The 17,635-nt window shown below is 35.8% G+C and overlaps 1 protein-coding gene across 19 annotated transcripts in view; it reads right to left on the reverse strand.

Annotated features, from left to right (window-relative positions):
* Positions 1-17,635, reverse strand: part of DOCK9 (dedicator of cytokinesis 9) — a 114,514-nt gene that overhangs the window by 60,043 nt on the left and 36,836 nt on the right. For all 19 annotated transcript variants that reach the window (XM_050332691.1, XM_050332689.1, XM_050332699.1 and 16 more), the window contains exons 2-7: positions 14,777-14,893; positions 9,363-9,452; positions 7,702-7,784; positions 6,543-6,612; positions 2,650-2,745; positions 1,839-1,973 (exon numbers count right to left, since the gene is read on the reverse strand). In XM_050332691.1, the coding sequence (XP_050188648.1) occupies positions 1,839-1,973; positions 2,650-2,745; positions 6,543-6,612; positions 7,702-7,784; positions 9,363-9,452; positions 14,777-14,893 (591 nt within the window). The remainder of the gene's footprint in view (positions 1-1,838; positions 1,974-2,649; positions 2,746-6,542; positions 6,613-7,701; positions 7,785-9,362; positions 9,453-14,776; positions 14,894-17,635) is intronic.

Below are 17,635 nucleotides of genomic sequence, written 5' to 3' on the forward strand. Positions count from 1 at the left end.
CAGCCAGAAAGGATACAGTACATAATACAAAATAATAAAATTACATGTCTAGAATAGGGCCACTATGTATAATATTTGATAGTTCAAAATATCATTTACTTGCTCCTCATCAACAATTCAAGTGAAGATAATAGCTATTTTCAAACGTCATTATTCTAGCTACTGAATGACTACCTGGTTTCTTAAAACTGAGCATTAATTGGTTTTGATTTTGCATCTGATGCTGATTCATAACTAGTCTCAAATTTTTACATGCAGTTTTGAATACCAGATACCATTGATGGTACTGTAAAATACAGTATAATGTTTGAGACACAAGCCAACTCTTAATTCTAAAGCATCCAAAGGACAGTTTTACAAACAAAGTTTACAAACAAAGGAACAGTAATACTTATTTTTTTTAAAAAAGGAAGCTTCTGGAAGAGTCTCAGAAAACTTCAGGTTACTTGAATTGAACTGATGGAATAGAAAGTATGAACGCTATGAAAGTATGAATGAGAAAAATGAAGATTTTCAGGTTTTTAACCCCCAAACCATAAAATCATAGAATGGTTAGAGGTTAGAAGGGGCCTCTAGTGGTTGTTTCATCCAACTCCCTCCTCAAGCACGGCCAACTAGAGCCAGTTGGCACAGGATCACGTCCAGGAAGCTTTTGAAGATCTCCAAGAATAGAGACTCCACAGGCTCTCTGGGCAACCTGTGCCAGTGCTCAGTCACCCTCACAGTGAAAAAATGCCTCCTGATGTTCAGAGGGAACCTCCTCTGTTTCAGTTTGTGCCAATTGCCTCCAGTTCTGACACTGGGCATCGCTGAGCAGAGCCTGGCTCTGTCCTCTTTGCACCCTCCCCTCAGGTATTTATATACATTGACAAGACTACAGCAGAGTTTAGGAACCACTTGTTTGTTTGTTGGTTTGTTTCAAAAACACAAATCAAACTCATTTCAGTGGAGTTGGCCAGAACTGTATCTCTAAGGCAAAACAATTTTTGCAAAATTGTATAAAGAACTTGCAATATGGTTAAATTTATTACAGTTCTAGGATTTCAATGCAAATTGCCTATTAAACATGTATCAAAAACATCACTACAATATTTGGGGGAAAAAGATCCTCTGTACAGCTGCTGTATCTCTTTGTTGAAATCAATCAACTTTATACTAAAAAAAAATTATCTAAGAAATACATTTTTATTAAACTTCGCCTACTTCCATGAAAGTTTAAAAAAAGTACTAAAACCCAAGGTTTTTTCCAGGTATGCTGTGCTTAACAGAACAGTTACAGGCTGTACTACAAATACATAACAGAATCACAAGAAAAAGAAAAATAATCTTTTCTTTGGCATTTGCTACTGACAAACATTTGACCAAAGCCCTTAACTTTTTAAAATAAAGAAAAGCACAGAAAAGTAACATTATAAAGGTCAAATGAAAGCATGTGGAAGGGTGACTGAATTTAATACAACTCCCACAACAAAAATCCCACACAAGAAGCTATGAAAAAAATTTTACAGCTCATGTTAGCACAGAATCTAACTGAAAGGAACTTCAATTTTATGCTGTCATTAATTTGCCATGATTTAAATTTGGGGTTCTTTGTGCATTTGCCTTAAAACCTGGTTTGATAAATACTTAACATCAACTAGTAATTTATGTTCTTTTCAGAAAGATTTTAAAAATTCAGTCTCCTGCCCCTTGTTCACTGTTTTTGCAAGATGCAGCATGTTCCTCTGCATAATAGGTACTTATCAACATATAAAAACATTTATCTGTGTTTTGAAAGAAATTGCATTCACTATCAAATACAGAATTAATTGGAAAACAGGCAGAATAATTATAATTACCTGAACCACTCCCATGCATGAATCTAGAAATATTGAACCTTTTGGTTCTTTTGATATTTTTTCATCTTTGTAGAAATTGAGATTATAGGATCCATCACCAAGTTGGATTAAGTGGAAAAATCTTCTTTTAAATGACTAGTGAAAAGAAAGGAGGAAAGAAAAGCAGTTACAACACAAGTATTAACCATCCTCATATTACAAAACCTGTAAGTGCTATTTACACAGTAGATAATAGAAAAAGAGCTTTTATTTACAAATAACCTAATCAGTATCCTCAGAAAATAAAACAGAAATCATTAACTAAAAGAATATTAACTTACGAATATCTGCAGCAGGATTGTACTATACAATTTGACCTAATGTTTTTGACCTACTGAAGGATATTTAAAACTGACTCTACAATATTATTCACAAGAGATATTTATTGCGACAACCACAAAAACAATTAGAGTTTGTTTCTAAATGAAGAGGTAAATAAACTCCCTATACTTTTATATAAAAAGAGGCAATACAAACAAAAACCCCTCCTCCTATTACACAGTCCCTTTCCTACTAACATCACACAAGGGTACAGTTAAGAAAATTTAACTTCTCCCACATATTGGATTTTTCATGGGTTTTTTTTCATGATTTATGTATAATAAAAGGATAGCAAGATTTCAGATATATAAATTACATAAAAGCTTCCCTCTTTCATGCCACACAATTTTTCCTAGAACTAATCCACATACAAATTGACTTCTCAAAGGCACAGGGACATTTAATATTGGTGTTCAGTTTTTTATCATGCATAAGACATTCTTAAACTTACTCTCATTGTCACACTGATTGCACTATTCATGTTGCCTTTGTGCAGCCATCCTTGTTTTGTTATTCCACCCTTCTGAGACCCAAGAGATGCTGCATCCTGGAGATGAAGAAAGGAAGATGGGGGAAGAAAAAAAAAAGTAAAGTTTTGTATCACAGTCTGTGTAGTATTTATCAAAAATTTCAGAAGTCACTTCAGAAGCTGGAATAACTATGTTCATAATGTAATGATAATGTACCATGAGTCCCTGCTGAAATTCTGTAGCTTTCTAATTATTTCATTTAAAGACCTGGGGGGAAATTGACCTAATCTAACTTTTAATATTTAATCTGGCCACTTACAGAGGCTTTCTCTAAGGTCAGAAGGATGATCAAGCTTATAGATAGCTAAATGTTAGTCCAGATAAATCCCACTGAAACAGGGGAATGAGGAAACACTCAAAACATTTACTTACATTCACTCTGTAACCTTTTTCATACATTCTAATCTTGGAGCGCATGAATTTTTACCAATTTCTATTGCCAAAAAGAACAATGTAAACACATGCATCTCCAAAACTTCAAGATTTCTCAAACCATTTTGTTTTATATGCAGTACTTCAAAGACATTACTTACTTAAAAATTTACAGAGAACCAAGTCTTGAATTCTTGAATTGGATCTGCCCTTTTACAGATCAGAATCAAAGCTTTATAAAGAGAACAAGACCAAACTTGGCAGCAATGGCAAGTTCACAAACAGCAGATCCAATGCATGCCTCACACATCACACCCACTGCCTGTACTCCACACCCATCTGCCAGCTGATGGAACTGAGTAACTGCATCAAAACCCTTAGGATGTCAATAACTACCAAAGCCCAGCACTCTGCTATCAAATCAGATCAAGAAGCCAGATTTATAATTGCCATGGAATAAATATTAAATCACCAGTTCCAAGTAATCTTTTAGAGTACTCCCAAGCTGACCTTACCATGGTTTCCAGTTGGCATAACCAATTTTGAAACAAAACCATTAATGAATTAGACATGTAGGAAGATTTTCAACCATCTAGAAGAATCCTGGTAATTTATTACCCAAACATAATAATATGAATTATCTTTTGGAACTAACTCAAGGAACGTTCTGTAAAAAGTTACTAGGTAATTTGTTTACAGCTTATTTAGTCTGTCTAGCTTGCATATTCATATGCATATGCACATGTGAACTTCAAAAAACTGTGAACAGAAGGCAAAAGATGCATCAGTCTGTTCCTTCAAAATTGATAGTCAGCTTGGCACTACAGAAGTTAGACCCATAAAGGACGACATGGTCACCAATTATCAGAGCATCTGATATAATGCCTCAAAAGCATAGACCAGAAATGCTCAGTAAATTTTCATTTGCCTCAGTGAGTCTCACTGTTCAAGCAATACAGTGGTATTGTTTCATATTTTCAAGTCATTAGCCCCCACCCCTATTGTATTACCTAGATAACCATTTTTCTTGTACAAGAATCAAGATACAGAGAAAACTTGAAACATGGGGTTTCAAACTATGATTCTTCACCTGGTGTGAATTAACTCCAAAGGAAAGGGGGATTTAAAACCACCTTTATGAGTGTGAGATGATGAGTAGTTCATGAGTTATTGTCAAAATTTGGCACAAAACAAACAATGCTTATCTGTAACTTCAAAAACCAAACATAGGATCATCTGACATTACAAAAATTCCTAAGTTACCTGTGTAAATAAAAATTAGGATTTAGCTCTCTTAAGACTCTTTTTTCAACTCCCAGTCTCTGAGGTGCATGGTTTCCCAACTCTGCTGAGCTGCATGCTCTTTTCTAACAATAAAACTGATCATCATTTGGGCTTCTCCAGTTACACCATCTTTCTGTCAGGCATAATTCCTGCCTACAGAGCCAAAAAGCTACTGAATCTTTCCAGCTGACCATCTGTTAATACAAAGGAACCCAGAGTCCAGTTGTTAACACATGACTCTTACACTGGAATCATACTTCCTGTTTCCAGCTGGTAAGGTAATTTCCTCACTTTTATCATAACTGCTGCACACTGTGTTTAAGTTTTTTTAATTATCTTTCCCACAAACTTGGCTCCAAAGTTTATTTCAACAGCAACAGTTTCAACAAAAACAATCCTGTATCTTGATCACATAGTAGATTTAAAGATTCCGTTTACAAACATCAACCTGATGGCCTGATAGCCCAAAATAGCTTTGGATAGGTAAGTCTCTCCTTTTTAATGATGCATGATTAAACTAATCCCTATCTGATTTTCCTCCAATTTTTAATCACTTGTAGCTTCTTGTTTTCGATCATTCTCATAATAAATCAGCTTTCTTCAAACACAAACACAAGTGAAACAAAAAGAAGACCAAACAACTTTCAATCTAAGATTTGCATCTGTGCTTTTTGGCATAGAGAAATGTTAATGTTTGAAAGAAAAACCTCTTGCATTAATTCTTCCCTTGATGAAAGAATTTATGGTCTTCCCCACCCTATTGTCCCATTAACTTCCCTTTTCTTCCTAGCATGCTTTTTTCTTGTGTTTATACTTCAAGTTCCTCAAAGAGCAGCAGACCTGTTCTCCAGTGACTGTACTTTGGAAAGAGATACTCCATTCTTGCCTGCTCTAACAGGAAACTGGGCAGAAGGAAACAGGAAGTCCTTTCCACTTGTACTTCCTAGTAAAATACATACCATTTGCTAATAGTCAAGTTATAGTTTTTCAGTGTTTAACTAACTCTAGCCATAAGTTTATTTACTAGTAGCAATTACAGTCAATTATATATTAATTTAATTTTTTAATATTTAGCTCACTGTTTTCTAAAACACTTATGTTGTCAGAAATATTATCACAGTAAAAAATGCCAAATCTTTTAAATTTCAATATAGTAGAAATCATCACCATTGCCATCCTACAAATAGGAAGTTTTGGATACAGATGCATGAAATTATTTGTCCAGATATCACAGTGCAGATTAACTAGCAGCTCTGGATAGATGGTATCCCATGACTATCTGTTCAGGAATCTATCTACTCAAGATGAATTCCTCAAACTACTTCTTCAGTTTTAATCCTTTTATTTCATGTGTAGCAGCTTTCAACAGCTGGGAATTTAGAAGCAAAGTGATTGTCAACCACAAAAAAGAAAAATTATTTTAATTCTTTGTTGAGAGGTAAGAGTTCAAGTACTTGTAAGAAAGGAAAACAGTGGCATTTAAGCACTGTGTTTTGAAACAGGGTGTGGTAAAAAAAAAAATCATAAAAAGAATAGAGGCAGTTGCTGAAAAAAAGTCTTTGTCATTTGAAATACACTTGAAAATTGCTTGAGGCTATACATCTCTGGTTTCCCTAAGCCAATGACAAAAGAGAAAATACTTATAGTTTTAGTCAAATTTTCAAGACTTTGTTTCCATGATGGCTCTCCAGCTCTTACCCTACAGTCAGATGTGTGACAAAGTAATTTTAGCTCACACTGTATGCTATACTGCCATGCATATTTAAGTGCGTGTGCTGTCATGTCGGAACACACGCACCTATGATTTCACTCAACTTCATGATTACACCGCATGAAACGCTTCTCTCTGTAAACCTCTCTTACACAGACACAGTATAAGACATGACAGATTTTATGAAAGCTTAAGGATTATACACCACCAAGTATTAAAACTCCAGCTTTACAATCTGTCAAAACTTCTATTCACGTGACAGATTTCAGGAGAACCAGGCTATTTGAAAGGAGACAGATAAAATAGCTAATTTGTTTCCCAGTACAGTGGTTCAAGCTAATCTCTGTCTCATTTACTGACATTAACACTTAACCAAACTCACAACCTCTACACACCCAACATTCTTTAATGAAAACTTGAGAATGTAAGAAATTATGATTATCTCACCTCATCTTTATCTGCTTCTTCATCCACCTCATATAAATGAACAGGAAGCTTCTCTGATTTGGTCCCTTTACTAGGAAAGAAAAACCTTCTGAAGTGCTAGGAATTTTGTGATTAGTTACACATTTTACAGCAGCAAAAATTAAGATATTCTTTTCCTAACTGAAGAGGAAAAAGCACAAGACTAATTAAGCAAAAGCATGTACTTTTCGTTAAGTATATTTCTTAGCAATTTTCCTCATTTTTACATCAGTCCACAGCCTTTCTTTTCTTCTGCTTGTGTCACTGTCCTAACGTGCAACCGAAGAGAACAAATGCTTTCTCGTTCTTACTCCACTCCTAATATCTTAGGAGCAAGAATTCATACCTGCAACCATTGGCTCCTTGCAGGACAATGCATTTATTTAAATTCCTATTGCCTGTTGTGGTTTCTATTAAGGGCAAGTGAAAACCAGGTACTGACTTGTACAAAACCTGTGAGTGTATCAGAGCTTCTCACAGGGAAGGATAACTGTTTCTTAACTGATAGATGCAGGAGGGCACTTAGGGAAGACACACATTTCCCAGAGTTGGAGTATTCATTCTCAAACATTTTAAATTAAGTTTCTAATCTCTAAAGTCTCCCTAGAAAATTTGGAAAAGATATGAAAAGATTTCTCCAGCAGATGGTTTGGAATGTCTGTAACAGATGTAGATTATGCTTTTACTTTGAATCATCCTGTGAAAACCTGCTCTAACCATCTTGGTTATGTTCTATTCCCTGAGCTCCTAAAGGGAGTTCCAAAAGCTGCCTTTGAAGCTACGAAAACAGGATATTACCATTTCAGTTTCATCTAAACATTAGCCTGTTTTAGTTATCATACCTAAAATCACATTGTCAATGACACAGTGTCCTGTTTCGACTTGCCTGTTAGTAAGGCAATATTATTATATACACCTTTCCAGAAAATGCTTTAAGAAGACTTTATGGTTCAAGTTTATCAATATAAATTCCACCCAACAAATCTTTATCATCTCTACTGACTATTAAACATTGAAATAGCGTATTTCAGTTTACATATTACACGTATTAATATACTTCTGTAATAAATAAGTTTATATTAAATACAGTTGAAGTTCCTTCACAAACCCAGTTTATTATACCATTAGATAACATACTTACTTTGGAAGCTGTCGAAACTCTCCTGAGTAATCTTCATATCTATAGTTAACAACATGCCAGTCTGAATTGTAGGTTTTGATGCACTGTTTTATTGAAAACCAAATATCAGTAGTAAGTGGGAAACGATTAAAGGCATACACTAGGCACGACACAAGAAAACCTCCTAAAATATGACTGTTTATGAACTACTATGGTTATATGTCTACCTCTGAAAATTCTTTACACTTTCTTTCTTTTGCCAATAGCCTAATGCAATATAGCTTTTTGGAACAAGTTATATGTTTCAACAGGATGTTATCATCTGCTAGACATGTGCTTTATAAAACCAGAATATGGTGAATGCACTCAGCATCTGGATTAACCATCTTCAGCAGTCCAAAAAGTTAAATGCAACTGAGCCTTCAGAAAACTCCATTTCAATTTCACATGTACCGACACAGAAAAATAAAAACATCTTTTCCTTAAATTTATAGTTCTAGCGCAATTAAATTAATATTTAAATTTAAACTCCACATTTGCAGTGGTTGAAAAGCAATTATGTCATTAAATTGTGATCAAGATCACAGGAAATACCATTTCACTCCACCCATATTGTTACAACATAAAAGTACTGATTTATCTTGGCTTTGAACAAAGTAACATAAAACTGACAAAAGCTGTTGACAGAAACCATTCCATCCAACATTTCATGTTACACAAATAAACCTACATGTACACTAACACAGCATCTAATAAATCACAAATATTTTCTTTATATTTCAAAATACAAGCTTAATACTTGCCAAGTAATTGGTTCTGCAGAAAGTCAATTAACTACATCAGTTACCTATGACATTCCTCCCTTCTTGTCTATCCCCTTCAATTTTATCTTACAAATGTTTAGGTTAGGTATAAAGGATAAGTATCACTGTGAATAAATCACTTTGAGATAGATTCAGCTATTTTGAACTCCTTCAGTTTTACTGGAATTACATCAGACATTTACTTGTTTTAGATGTTAAAATATCAGCTTAGAACGTATCAGTAAAAAAACAGCAGATAACATAAAAAAGACAAAAATTTTAAACCTTTCATTCCTTAAAGGCTTCCACAAGACTCTAAATGAAATGGAACCTCAAAGAACCAAAGGAATGACAACATAAGCAAACAGTTATGAGAAACTTTAGGCAGTCATAATGAATTTTGGCCTCTGCAAATTTTACAGTTATGAATACCTCTGTTCCAGCAAACTGTACGTGATTATTATGAACAAATTTAAGAATGGCTGGTGTGAGACAACCTGTCAGTGAAAACAAGTCACAACGATTTATTCGAGATTTACTAGTGATCACAATATCCCATATGGAAATCATCCATGTTCATCTGGGAAAGCCAAAAGCATAAAGAAGGTGGAGGAGAAGCATCTGCAAGGGCCAATTATGGATACAAAATAATTCAAAGCTAATTGCTAACCCTTCTTTTCCAGCCACCAGTGGAAAACACTTCTAGGTTTCCCTGGAAATTTTCCCTTGAAATCATTGACAAGTAAAAGGCAATAAATATTTAATTATTTTTCAGGGCTTATTTTTCTGTTTGTTTTTAAAATAGTAAAGGGAGCAGAAGAAAACCAATTCAGGTATAATATTGTTATTACACACAGCCACATGCAATTTCAATTTTACCTCAGTTACAAACAAGCTTTGAGCTTCCTTCTCTGCATTTTCAGGAACTGTTGAACGAATGTATCGACTCTGCCGTTGCAGTAACGCTGTCTGGTAGACAACAAAAGCAATTAATGAAACTTGCAACTAAAGGAAAGATGACAAATTATGGCAACACTCAGTTATATCTAACAAAGAAAAGCTCAGCAGAAAACATCCTGTGAACATGCTGTTTCAGAATAGCCAATTAATGGGAATCTGCTTTTGAAGATTAGCGATGTGTTCCTTCTTTCTCAATCTTTCTCAAGATTGTAGTCACTAAGAAATAGATGCCATAGGAAATTGTTTTCCTCTATATTGCAAACATGGGCATGAAAATACTAGTAAAAATAATTCCACCACAACAATATAACTCCAATATTTTGAAGACAGACATTAAGATAGTGTAATTACTACATACAAAAACTATTACTCAAGAAAAATAAGAAAAAAACCCATACCAAAATAACAGGGTAGTTCAATTGCAGATCTCAGCAGGCAAAAAGATGAGACTTGCACTGTTCAACTGCATGTTCAGAGGGAAAGCCTAGCTCCCCAAAGATACACTTCAGACTATCAAGTCAGAACTTATTCCTATCCTATGCCACTGTTCAGAGCAGCATAGAAAGGCTGCCAGTGAACAGGAAATCTCTCTGTAACCATGAAATTCTGCTTCTCAGACCAGCGCTGAAGTCAGCCTTAGTGTACTTCAAATTTTCAACTGCAAATGATGAAAACTTTACAAAATCTTCTGGGTCCCAAATGAAAACAACTACACAGCAATAGGAATTGTTTTGCACCATGTGGAAAGGAATCTTATAGCTTAGGTCATCAAAGGTGAACAAGAGAGTTTACACAGCCTGGGCCTGGAAGGGGGTTGTGGTCCCTCACCTGTTAGCTATACTCCATACATTGCAGCACCAGGAAGGATCAGATAAAAATATGGAAGGAGAAAACTTCACCTTATTGTCAAAAAGAAAGGGTGCTTAAGAACATTACCTTTACTTATCTCTGTTGTTGAGAGTTTGATCCATAAGGTGATTATTTCTGTCATCACCAAAGCCTCACTCTATTAACTGGGGAGGGTATTTGAAGGTAGAATATTCAATTACAGTAAAGATTGAAAGGAAAAAAAAAGTCATCCCACAGTCATGGTCAAGTTATTCATCTAGTCCAGAACACTGAAAAGTGACAATGCCAACTCCTTGGGTGGGAGAGTTGGGGAGGTAGTAAAAGCAGAAACCATGAACCCAGAAATATTTCATGGGACCAATAAATCTTACACTGTACAGTTAAAAAACAAACAAACTCCTCCCCCCGCCCCGAAAACTGCAGGGAAATATTCATTTATATCCTAACAGCTTTTAAGAATGAAGTTTTCTAAATTCTAGAAATATATTCAACCTGTATTGAGTTTAATGTATTTGGAAAGAAAGATTTCTTCTAAGAGTATTGAACTATCATAAGAGCTAAAGGCCAGAATGTCTAGATACTCTTCTCAGTTTGAAATAGTCTGATATTTGATAGGAAATGATTTATAGTTTATATAATATATAAATAATATATTACATGTAGTACAACATATTTTCTGTAAGCATACAGTTATACTATGCTTTTCAAAAAAAATATTATTATTTTAAGAAAAAACAGAGACTCAGGTGGCATCTTCCCAGGCACATTTCAGGGGAAATCCATGAAGTCATGAATGAATTTTAACACTACAGTGAAATTTGGTAAAATTGGACTAGCTGTACATACTTTTAGAATGTGTGCTGCTGTTATCCTGCTATACAACTATCACTATAACAGTAAAGGTTTTTTTCCTAGTTCTTCGCACATAAAAAGATTTTTTCTTCAAGATCAATGACAGACTAGAAGAATTTAATTTGTCCATTTTGTTCATACTAGTAAGTATCTTAATGCATGCCACCTCCTCCTCAGCTCATCCATCAGCTGCAGTAGTGCACCAGAGAGCCAGGAAATGCAAGGAATGAGGTATTACGATTCAGAGCAAATTCTGAAAAATAATTACTAAAGCAACACCACATCAACATTTTAAAATCAAGCATGCACATACATATACATTATGTCCCAAAAGAAAAATTAGGAAGGAAGGATTGTTTTCTCTATAACTTTCTTCACAACTTCATTGGCTGAACTGTTCAATAGAAGTGAAACATTTCAGCTCTCTGGGTTTGAGTGACCATTTGATTTATGGTAGCATGAGGAACTACAAAGTGTTTGTCTCATGCTCCCAAGAAGATTTAAAAAACCCTTTCAATTACCGTGCTGTCAAAACTAAGGAAGATTGCCTTTAACGCGAGCCAGGATTCACACGCACTACCGAGGCACACAATTAACTCTTTTACTGATACTACTAAGGGCATCCCAGGGATTTAGTATGTGTTGAGGTTTCAGAAAAGGTCACAGCAGCAAGAACATTTCACCAAGTCAGCTACTAAAAACCTGATGGAATATGGATAGTGAACCTGTCCACAATAAGTGCAGACTGTGATGGATAATCTTTCTGTCACAAGGTCATGTGAGACTTAAAGGTACTGTGTTCCACAGAAGCTCATGCTCAAGATGCAGTGACAGAAATTGTTCTAAAAGACTCAATGGAAAAGATGGCAGCTGTATGAGAGGTCATGCACTTAAAAAAATGATGTGTCAGAAGCAGCTTATCACTTATATGGGAGGTGTCAGAAGCTGTACTGTAATCTCCAAACTAAATTGAAGCCTTGATTTAGAGTAGTTGTCTAAAGACTCAAGGAAAAACACAAAATAGATTTTAAAGGAAAAAAGTCATAAAGAAATTTCTTCGAACATTTAAAAATTGGTTATTTGAACAGTTTACTTGAAGGTCTCTTTAAAATGAGAACATTACTTGGACTCTTTTTTGCTTTTCTTCTACTGAAGATGTGCCTTCTCACAGAATGACCTGGATTTAGCTTCATTCCTGCAAAGCTGTCATAAAATCTATTTTCAGAAGTACTTAACTTGTACTAAATAAAAGCCAAGAGCTTTAAGTGCAAGTGTGTTAAATCCATATGGCTGAAACCCAAAAGTAATGAAGGTCTAAGCTATGCACCAAAATGCCTCAAAAATAACACTGGGATAACTTCGTAAAGGCAAATTTAATTCGGGTGGAATATGCCCACATTGTATTTGCTACAAGTTAACTCAACCTGTATTGGGATTATTTGGCAGGATGAGGGGAAATGGATTCAAACTGAAAGAGAGCAGGTTCCATTCCTAGCAGTGTTCAAGGCCAGGTTGGATGGGGCCCTGAGCAACCTGGTCTAGTGGGATTGTCCCTGCCCATGGCAGAGGGGTTGAGACTAGATGATCTTTAAGGTCCCTTACAACCCCTGAACATTCTATGATTCTGTAAAACCTGTAAATATGATTATGGGAAACTGCACAGGGTTAAAAGGTTTAACTTGCAAAAAAAATAATAAGCACTTGAGGGTTTTCTGTTCACTGACTTGGTAATATTTTCTTAATATACTGAATGACAGATCTAAGTGCTTTGTGTTGTTGAAAACAAACTAGATAGATCAAAGTAGTATGGAAGAATCATGTACACAATAAAAATATTTGGAGTAAGTTTTGTGCCGGCCAGTATTCCAAAGAATTAAAAGTCTGATAATGCAGTTTGCTAGAAGAAATCAGTCTTCATATAAATCAAGTATAAAATGAGACTCTGACAAAGACTGTATAGGGAAAACCCAGAAAATGTGTTCAGATATTATAGTGCTGGGAGATAAAGAAACAGAAAACCTGACTATATTCTGAAACTGTGACTATTTGAAGGAAATCTGATCTAACAAACACTGTAATGACTACCTTGATGAAAATCTGACCACAGAATCAAAACAAAGTTTGTGACAAAATTCAGTCATTCTATTTTAAGGATCAGACTGAGAACCATGGACTAGCTTCATTCATACAGGCCTGAGGATAAGAATTGCAGAACAGGTCACATGCAACAGCAGTTGAACGCTTCAGACATCTCCCTAGACTGCCCAAACAAAATACCTGAGGATATTCTTGATAGGTTTGTTTCTTCTCCAGTGATAATTCAGAGCTGTTCACAAAAATGACCCTAACAAGTCAATCAGATACGAGTACACTTGGCATAAGCACACTGGACTCCTCTTGAGCTGTGATATTGAAGAGACACAGCATAGGAGGGGATTTGAGTAGTGTAGCCTATTCCTGCTCTTCAGTCCCAAAGCCAGTACCTGGTATAGGGCATCATCATGAGTGATCCAGTATTTGAACGTTAGTATCAGTACAAATTCTTCTGCAAGAAGTCTTGCTTCCAGTCCTTTAAACTTTCACATTGGCTGAGAACACATGAAACCCAAACTATTCTAAACACCTGCAGCTTCACAAAATCCAAATTTTTTTAGTTCAGAGTGGGAAGGCTACAAGTAGAGTTATTCATGTAGGAATCAATGAAAAAGAAGCCCTCAGACTATATTATAAACAGAGTCCAGGTGCATTCAGGCCAGAAAGAATTCATTAGAAGTTCAACATGTAATTTATGGGACTTCAGATGCCCCTCTGTAGAAATACACCAACTAGTCACCAACCTTCTCCACGATAAACAAGCTTAGCTTCAGCTACTTGGCTGAATAAAGTTAATTTACAGACCGTTAAGGTGCCTGCATACTTTGCAAATGCAGACATTTTGACTGCAGGTGTGGGTATGTGTGTAAGAGACTTTCCTCACTATTTACTCCAACCCCAGTCTCTAAGATGCTTGGTAGTTATCTAACTAGATCTACAAGAAAATTACAAAAAAAAGAGAGTATACTTAAATAAAATATTTATTTAGATAAACAGGTAATTTTAAAAGAAATATAACAAGACAATCACAAATCTTGTTTAAGTGTGGCTTAATCAAGTCAGAACCCTGTTATTTAGGGCGTATTTTGCCAAAACCCAGTTTTGGATGGAAGTATGCAGCTCAGAGTAGCAGATTGCATTTGAACAGGTTTATGCCCTTCACTACTAAGAAGGGGGGAAAAAATCACTTTAAGAATTAAAGAGTAACAAAAAGCAGATGCTTGTTTTGAACATCAGAAAGGGAGGGGGGAATGTCTAAAAGTGACTGATCATCTACTTCAAAAGGCAGTAAAATTGCTGAGTTGCAGAAGTAGACCTCATAATCTGAACAGATGAAGAAGTTGTGCTATTTCTTCTTCTGTACCTAACAGAATAAATTAAGCAATGTAACGGGACTCATGGTAAAGAGTTTGTGTGGGGTTGTTTTGTAGGTAAAGAGAGCTGAGAAACAACCTCACATCTACTCCTGCTAGAAACATCTCTTTATAAAAAAATAATAATAATAAGGAAGAGGGGGATGGGGGAAAGGATTAAATTACCTGAAAGTCATCATAAGGGAACAGTAGCATCTCACGTAAAGGATCATTCAGAATCTGTGTTTTCCTCTGCACAATGACATTTTCATAGTCTATCGGTTCTATGAGCTTTGGTTTTGCCTGGAGGAAAAAAAGAAAAAGGCAAAATTAATTCAGGTATATTGAGGAAAAATGACAGTTGTTGACTCATTTTAAGAAGTTACTCTTTTAAAGATTGGTAGAATTATATTTTGTCTACATCAAAAACATACAGTATTTGAAATGTAGACTTTATGTCATACCGTACCATATGAATAAATGGAAGTGATAGAGACAAGCATGCTGTCTTGCCTCAGAAGGAAGAAGCAAAACTATTTCATAATACACGAGTCAGAGCTTATCAGAATAATCATGTATGTATTCAAACAGGAAAAAAAAGGAATTACTAGTCTCTTATATTGGTGGTTGCCTTTGTTTGATACTGCCCTGAAAGTCCTGATTTAGGTTTAGCAGGAATGAAAACAACCTTAGCGCAAAGATCCAGCTTTCTTTTAATTCTGTAGTAACCTGCAGTAGGGGTAGGCTAATTGACATTCCTCCTTCTCTTTCATTTTTTCAAAATTCCCATAGGCCATCTACTTCCTCTTAATTGCACAAGTAGCTTTCTTCAGTTAGTGGGCATTGATTGAACATAAAAACCCCTTACTGCAGTCAAGGCATTACAGCTGCCTGTGCACAATCACATAGAGAAAAACCCTCACCCTGCCAAGCATTCTGTTAAGTGGTCAGATGTCAGGCAAAGTAGGTTTAGGCAGAGCTCTGAATGAGGCAGCACTGCCTCAGAGTGTGCAAACTAATGCAAAGCTGAAGTAATAATCCAGCTTGCACTTTCTGTAACTAAAATTGTGCACTACAGTGTCAGACCTAAAATTACAATTTTTTACAAGTAGCGATTACAAGAGACTTTACAATTGACACTTTCCTGAAGTCACTGGTACTAATTTCAGTGTAAGGTATATTAAACGTAATAGGAGCAGCACGGCCAGCTTCTGCCATCACTATAGGTAAACAGACAAGGTAAGCTTTATATATAGTTTTGGATAATTCATGACAGATTCTAGTTGTACTACACAGAACAAATATCTTTATCTCTATCAGTAACTGCTTTTAATCACCCGTATATTAATAATATTCCTGAGAATCCTTACAGGTGTTTTCCAAAAGTGAACCAAATAAATTTTTTAAGGAATTAGTAAAGCTTTACTCAGAGAAAGTTACCAAGTTTCCAAGTTTTCAGGCTTAGTTCACACACTACTCAAAAGCTACTCAAGATTCTCTCATATCTACCACATGGTAGTTTTACTGTTAGGAAAAATGTGAGAACATAACGAAGCATAAGAGCAGAACAGGCAAAAAAAGCAAAGTGTGGAAATAAATCTACCAAAAATGATGAACAAAATGTAGCTTCGTCAACAAAAATAGCTACCATTTACAATCACACTGGAAGGATTTAGTTCATAAGCTATACAACAACACGATTAGCACAGACCAATACTTCCAGGAGCCATGGTGGAAAATTACTACTATTTGAGTTTGACATCAGAGGAGATGGAGAACGGTTGTTCAGGTTGCTCTATATTGTACTCCGACACATTTCGAGACCTTAGCACCTAAACCCCAGCTGCTGCTACATCTTCTCCTCTGGTTCATGAACACGATTTATCATAAAGCTGCGAATTAACACCAGTGTGTTCACCAGAAAAGGCTTAAGTTTATGTTTGTGCACCCATCTGAGTTCAAGTGGTTGGACCATTTAGCTCAGAAAAGCATAAGAAAAGCAGGTAGACACAACCTAAGAAAAGGTTACATTTTCGCTAATGTAGCTTCGCTAAACTTAAATGTAATTTTGCTAAATATTTATACAAATATTTTGGTTGCAAGAAAACTTGCTGTTAAGTTTACATTAGAGTGTTCAGACTTCTACAGTGAATCTCCAACTAGCGAAAAGGTGACTCTCCTCAGCACCTTCTTCACCCAACTATTTGAAACACTTCCTAGACACTGACTCTGCTAAATTAACCTTCACAAAATTTCAAGTCAAGCAGCCTCCAAGAGATTTTTTGTAATAACCGGTTCTGATTCCAAAGAAATTCCAGTAACTTCACCCACCCTCTCCAAGTCTTCACTAAGGAATAAATTTTCTTAAGAACGAGACAGGGATAACAGGGATAAAGAAAGAGCCTTTCAAATTTTACTGTTCTGTAAAGCAAGTACATGTTAACACATGATTCAGAAAACAAGGTAGCCTCTGCTCTCCCTTCTCTCACTTCCAGTGTAAGTGACAGGTCTCTCCCTACCTATCAGGTAAGCAAGATGCCCCTGTCAATCACTGAGCTTTTGAGCTCTTATGTCAAAGCAAGGTTTAGAGACTACTGAAGTAGTGGCCAAGTCACTCCATTTGGTCAAGCTGGCCTTTACCATGTGACCACTCCTTCTCAAGGGTTTGTCAGGAGAAATGATACACAATATGTTGGGGTGGCAGGCTGGTTTGAGAGTAGTGCAGCATTACTGACCTTTAGCAGAAACAAATACTGCAAATTAAACTGTGTCTAGAAAACGAACAGCAGAGAAAGACCATTTGATTTGTGTCTACCATCAGTTCTCATCGGTTAGCTAAAAAGATCTGGCTTCACAATTGGCTTAAATTAATTGAAAGCAGGGCTGACACTAGAAGGACCCTCCCTCTCACAGCACATTCCTGAGCCTTCTCACACTAATACCAGAAACTGAGCCAGAGCTTTTGTGACAGATTAGAAGGTGACTGGGCTTGAGAGAGTTCCTTCCAACCAGTGAGCTTTCAGTCAGATTGTGTCTCTGAAATGC

Source organism: Myiozetetes cayanensis, unplaced genomic scaffold (assembly GCF_022539395.1).
Source record: "Myiozetetes cayanensis isolate MyiCay16 unplaced genomic scaffold, myiCay2020 scf5-8, whole genome shotgun sequence".
NCBI classification, from domain to species: domain Eukaryota; kingdom Metazoa; phylum Chordata; class Aves; order Passeriformes; family Tyrannidae; genus Myiozetetes; species Myiozetetes cayanensis.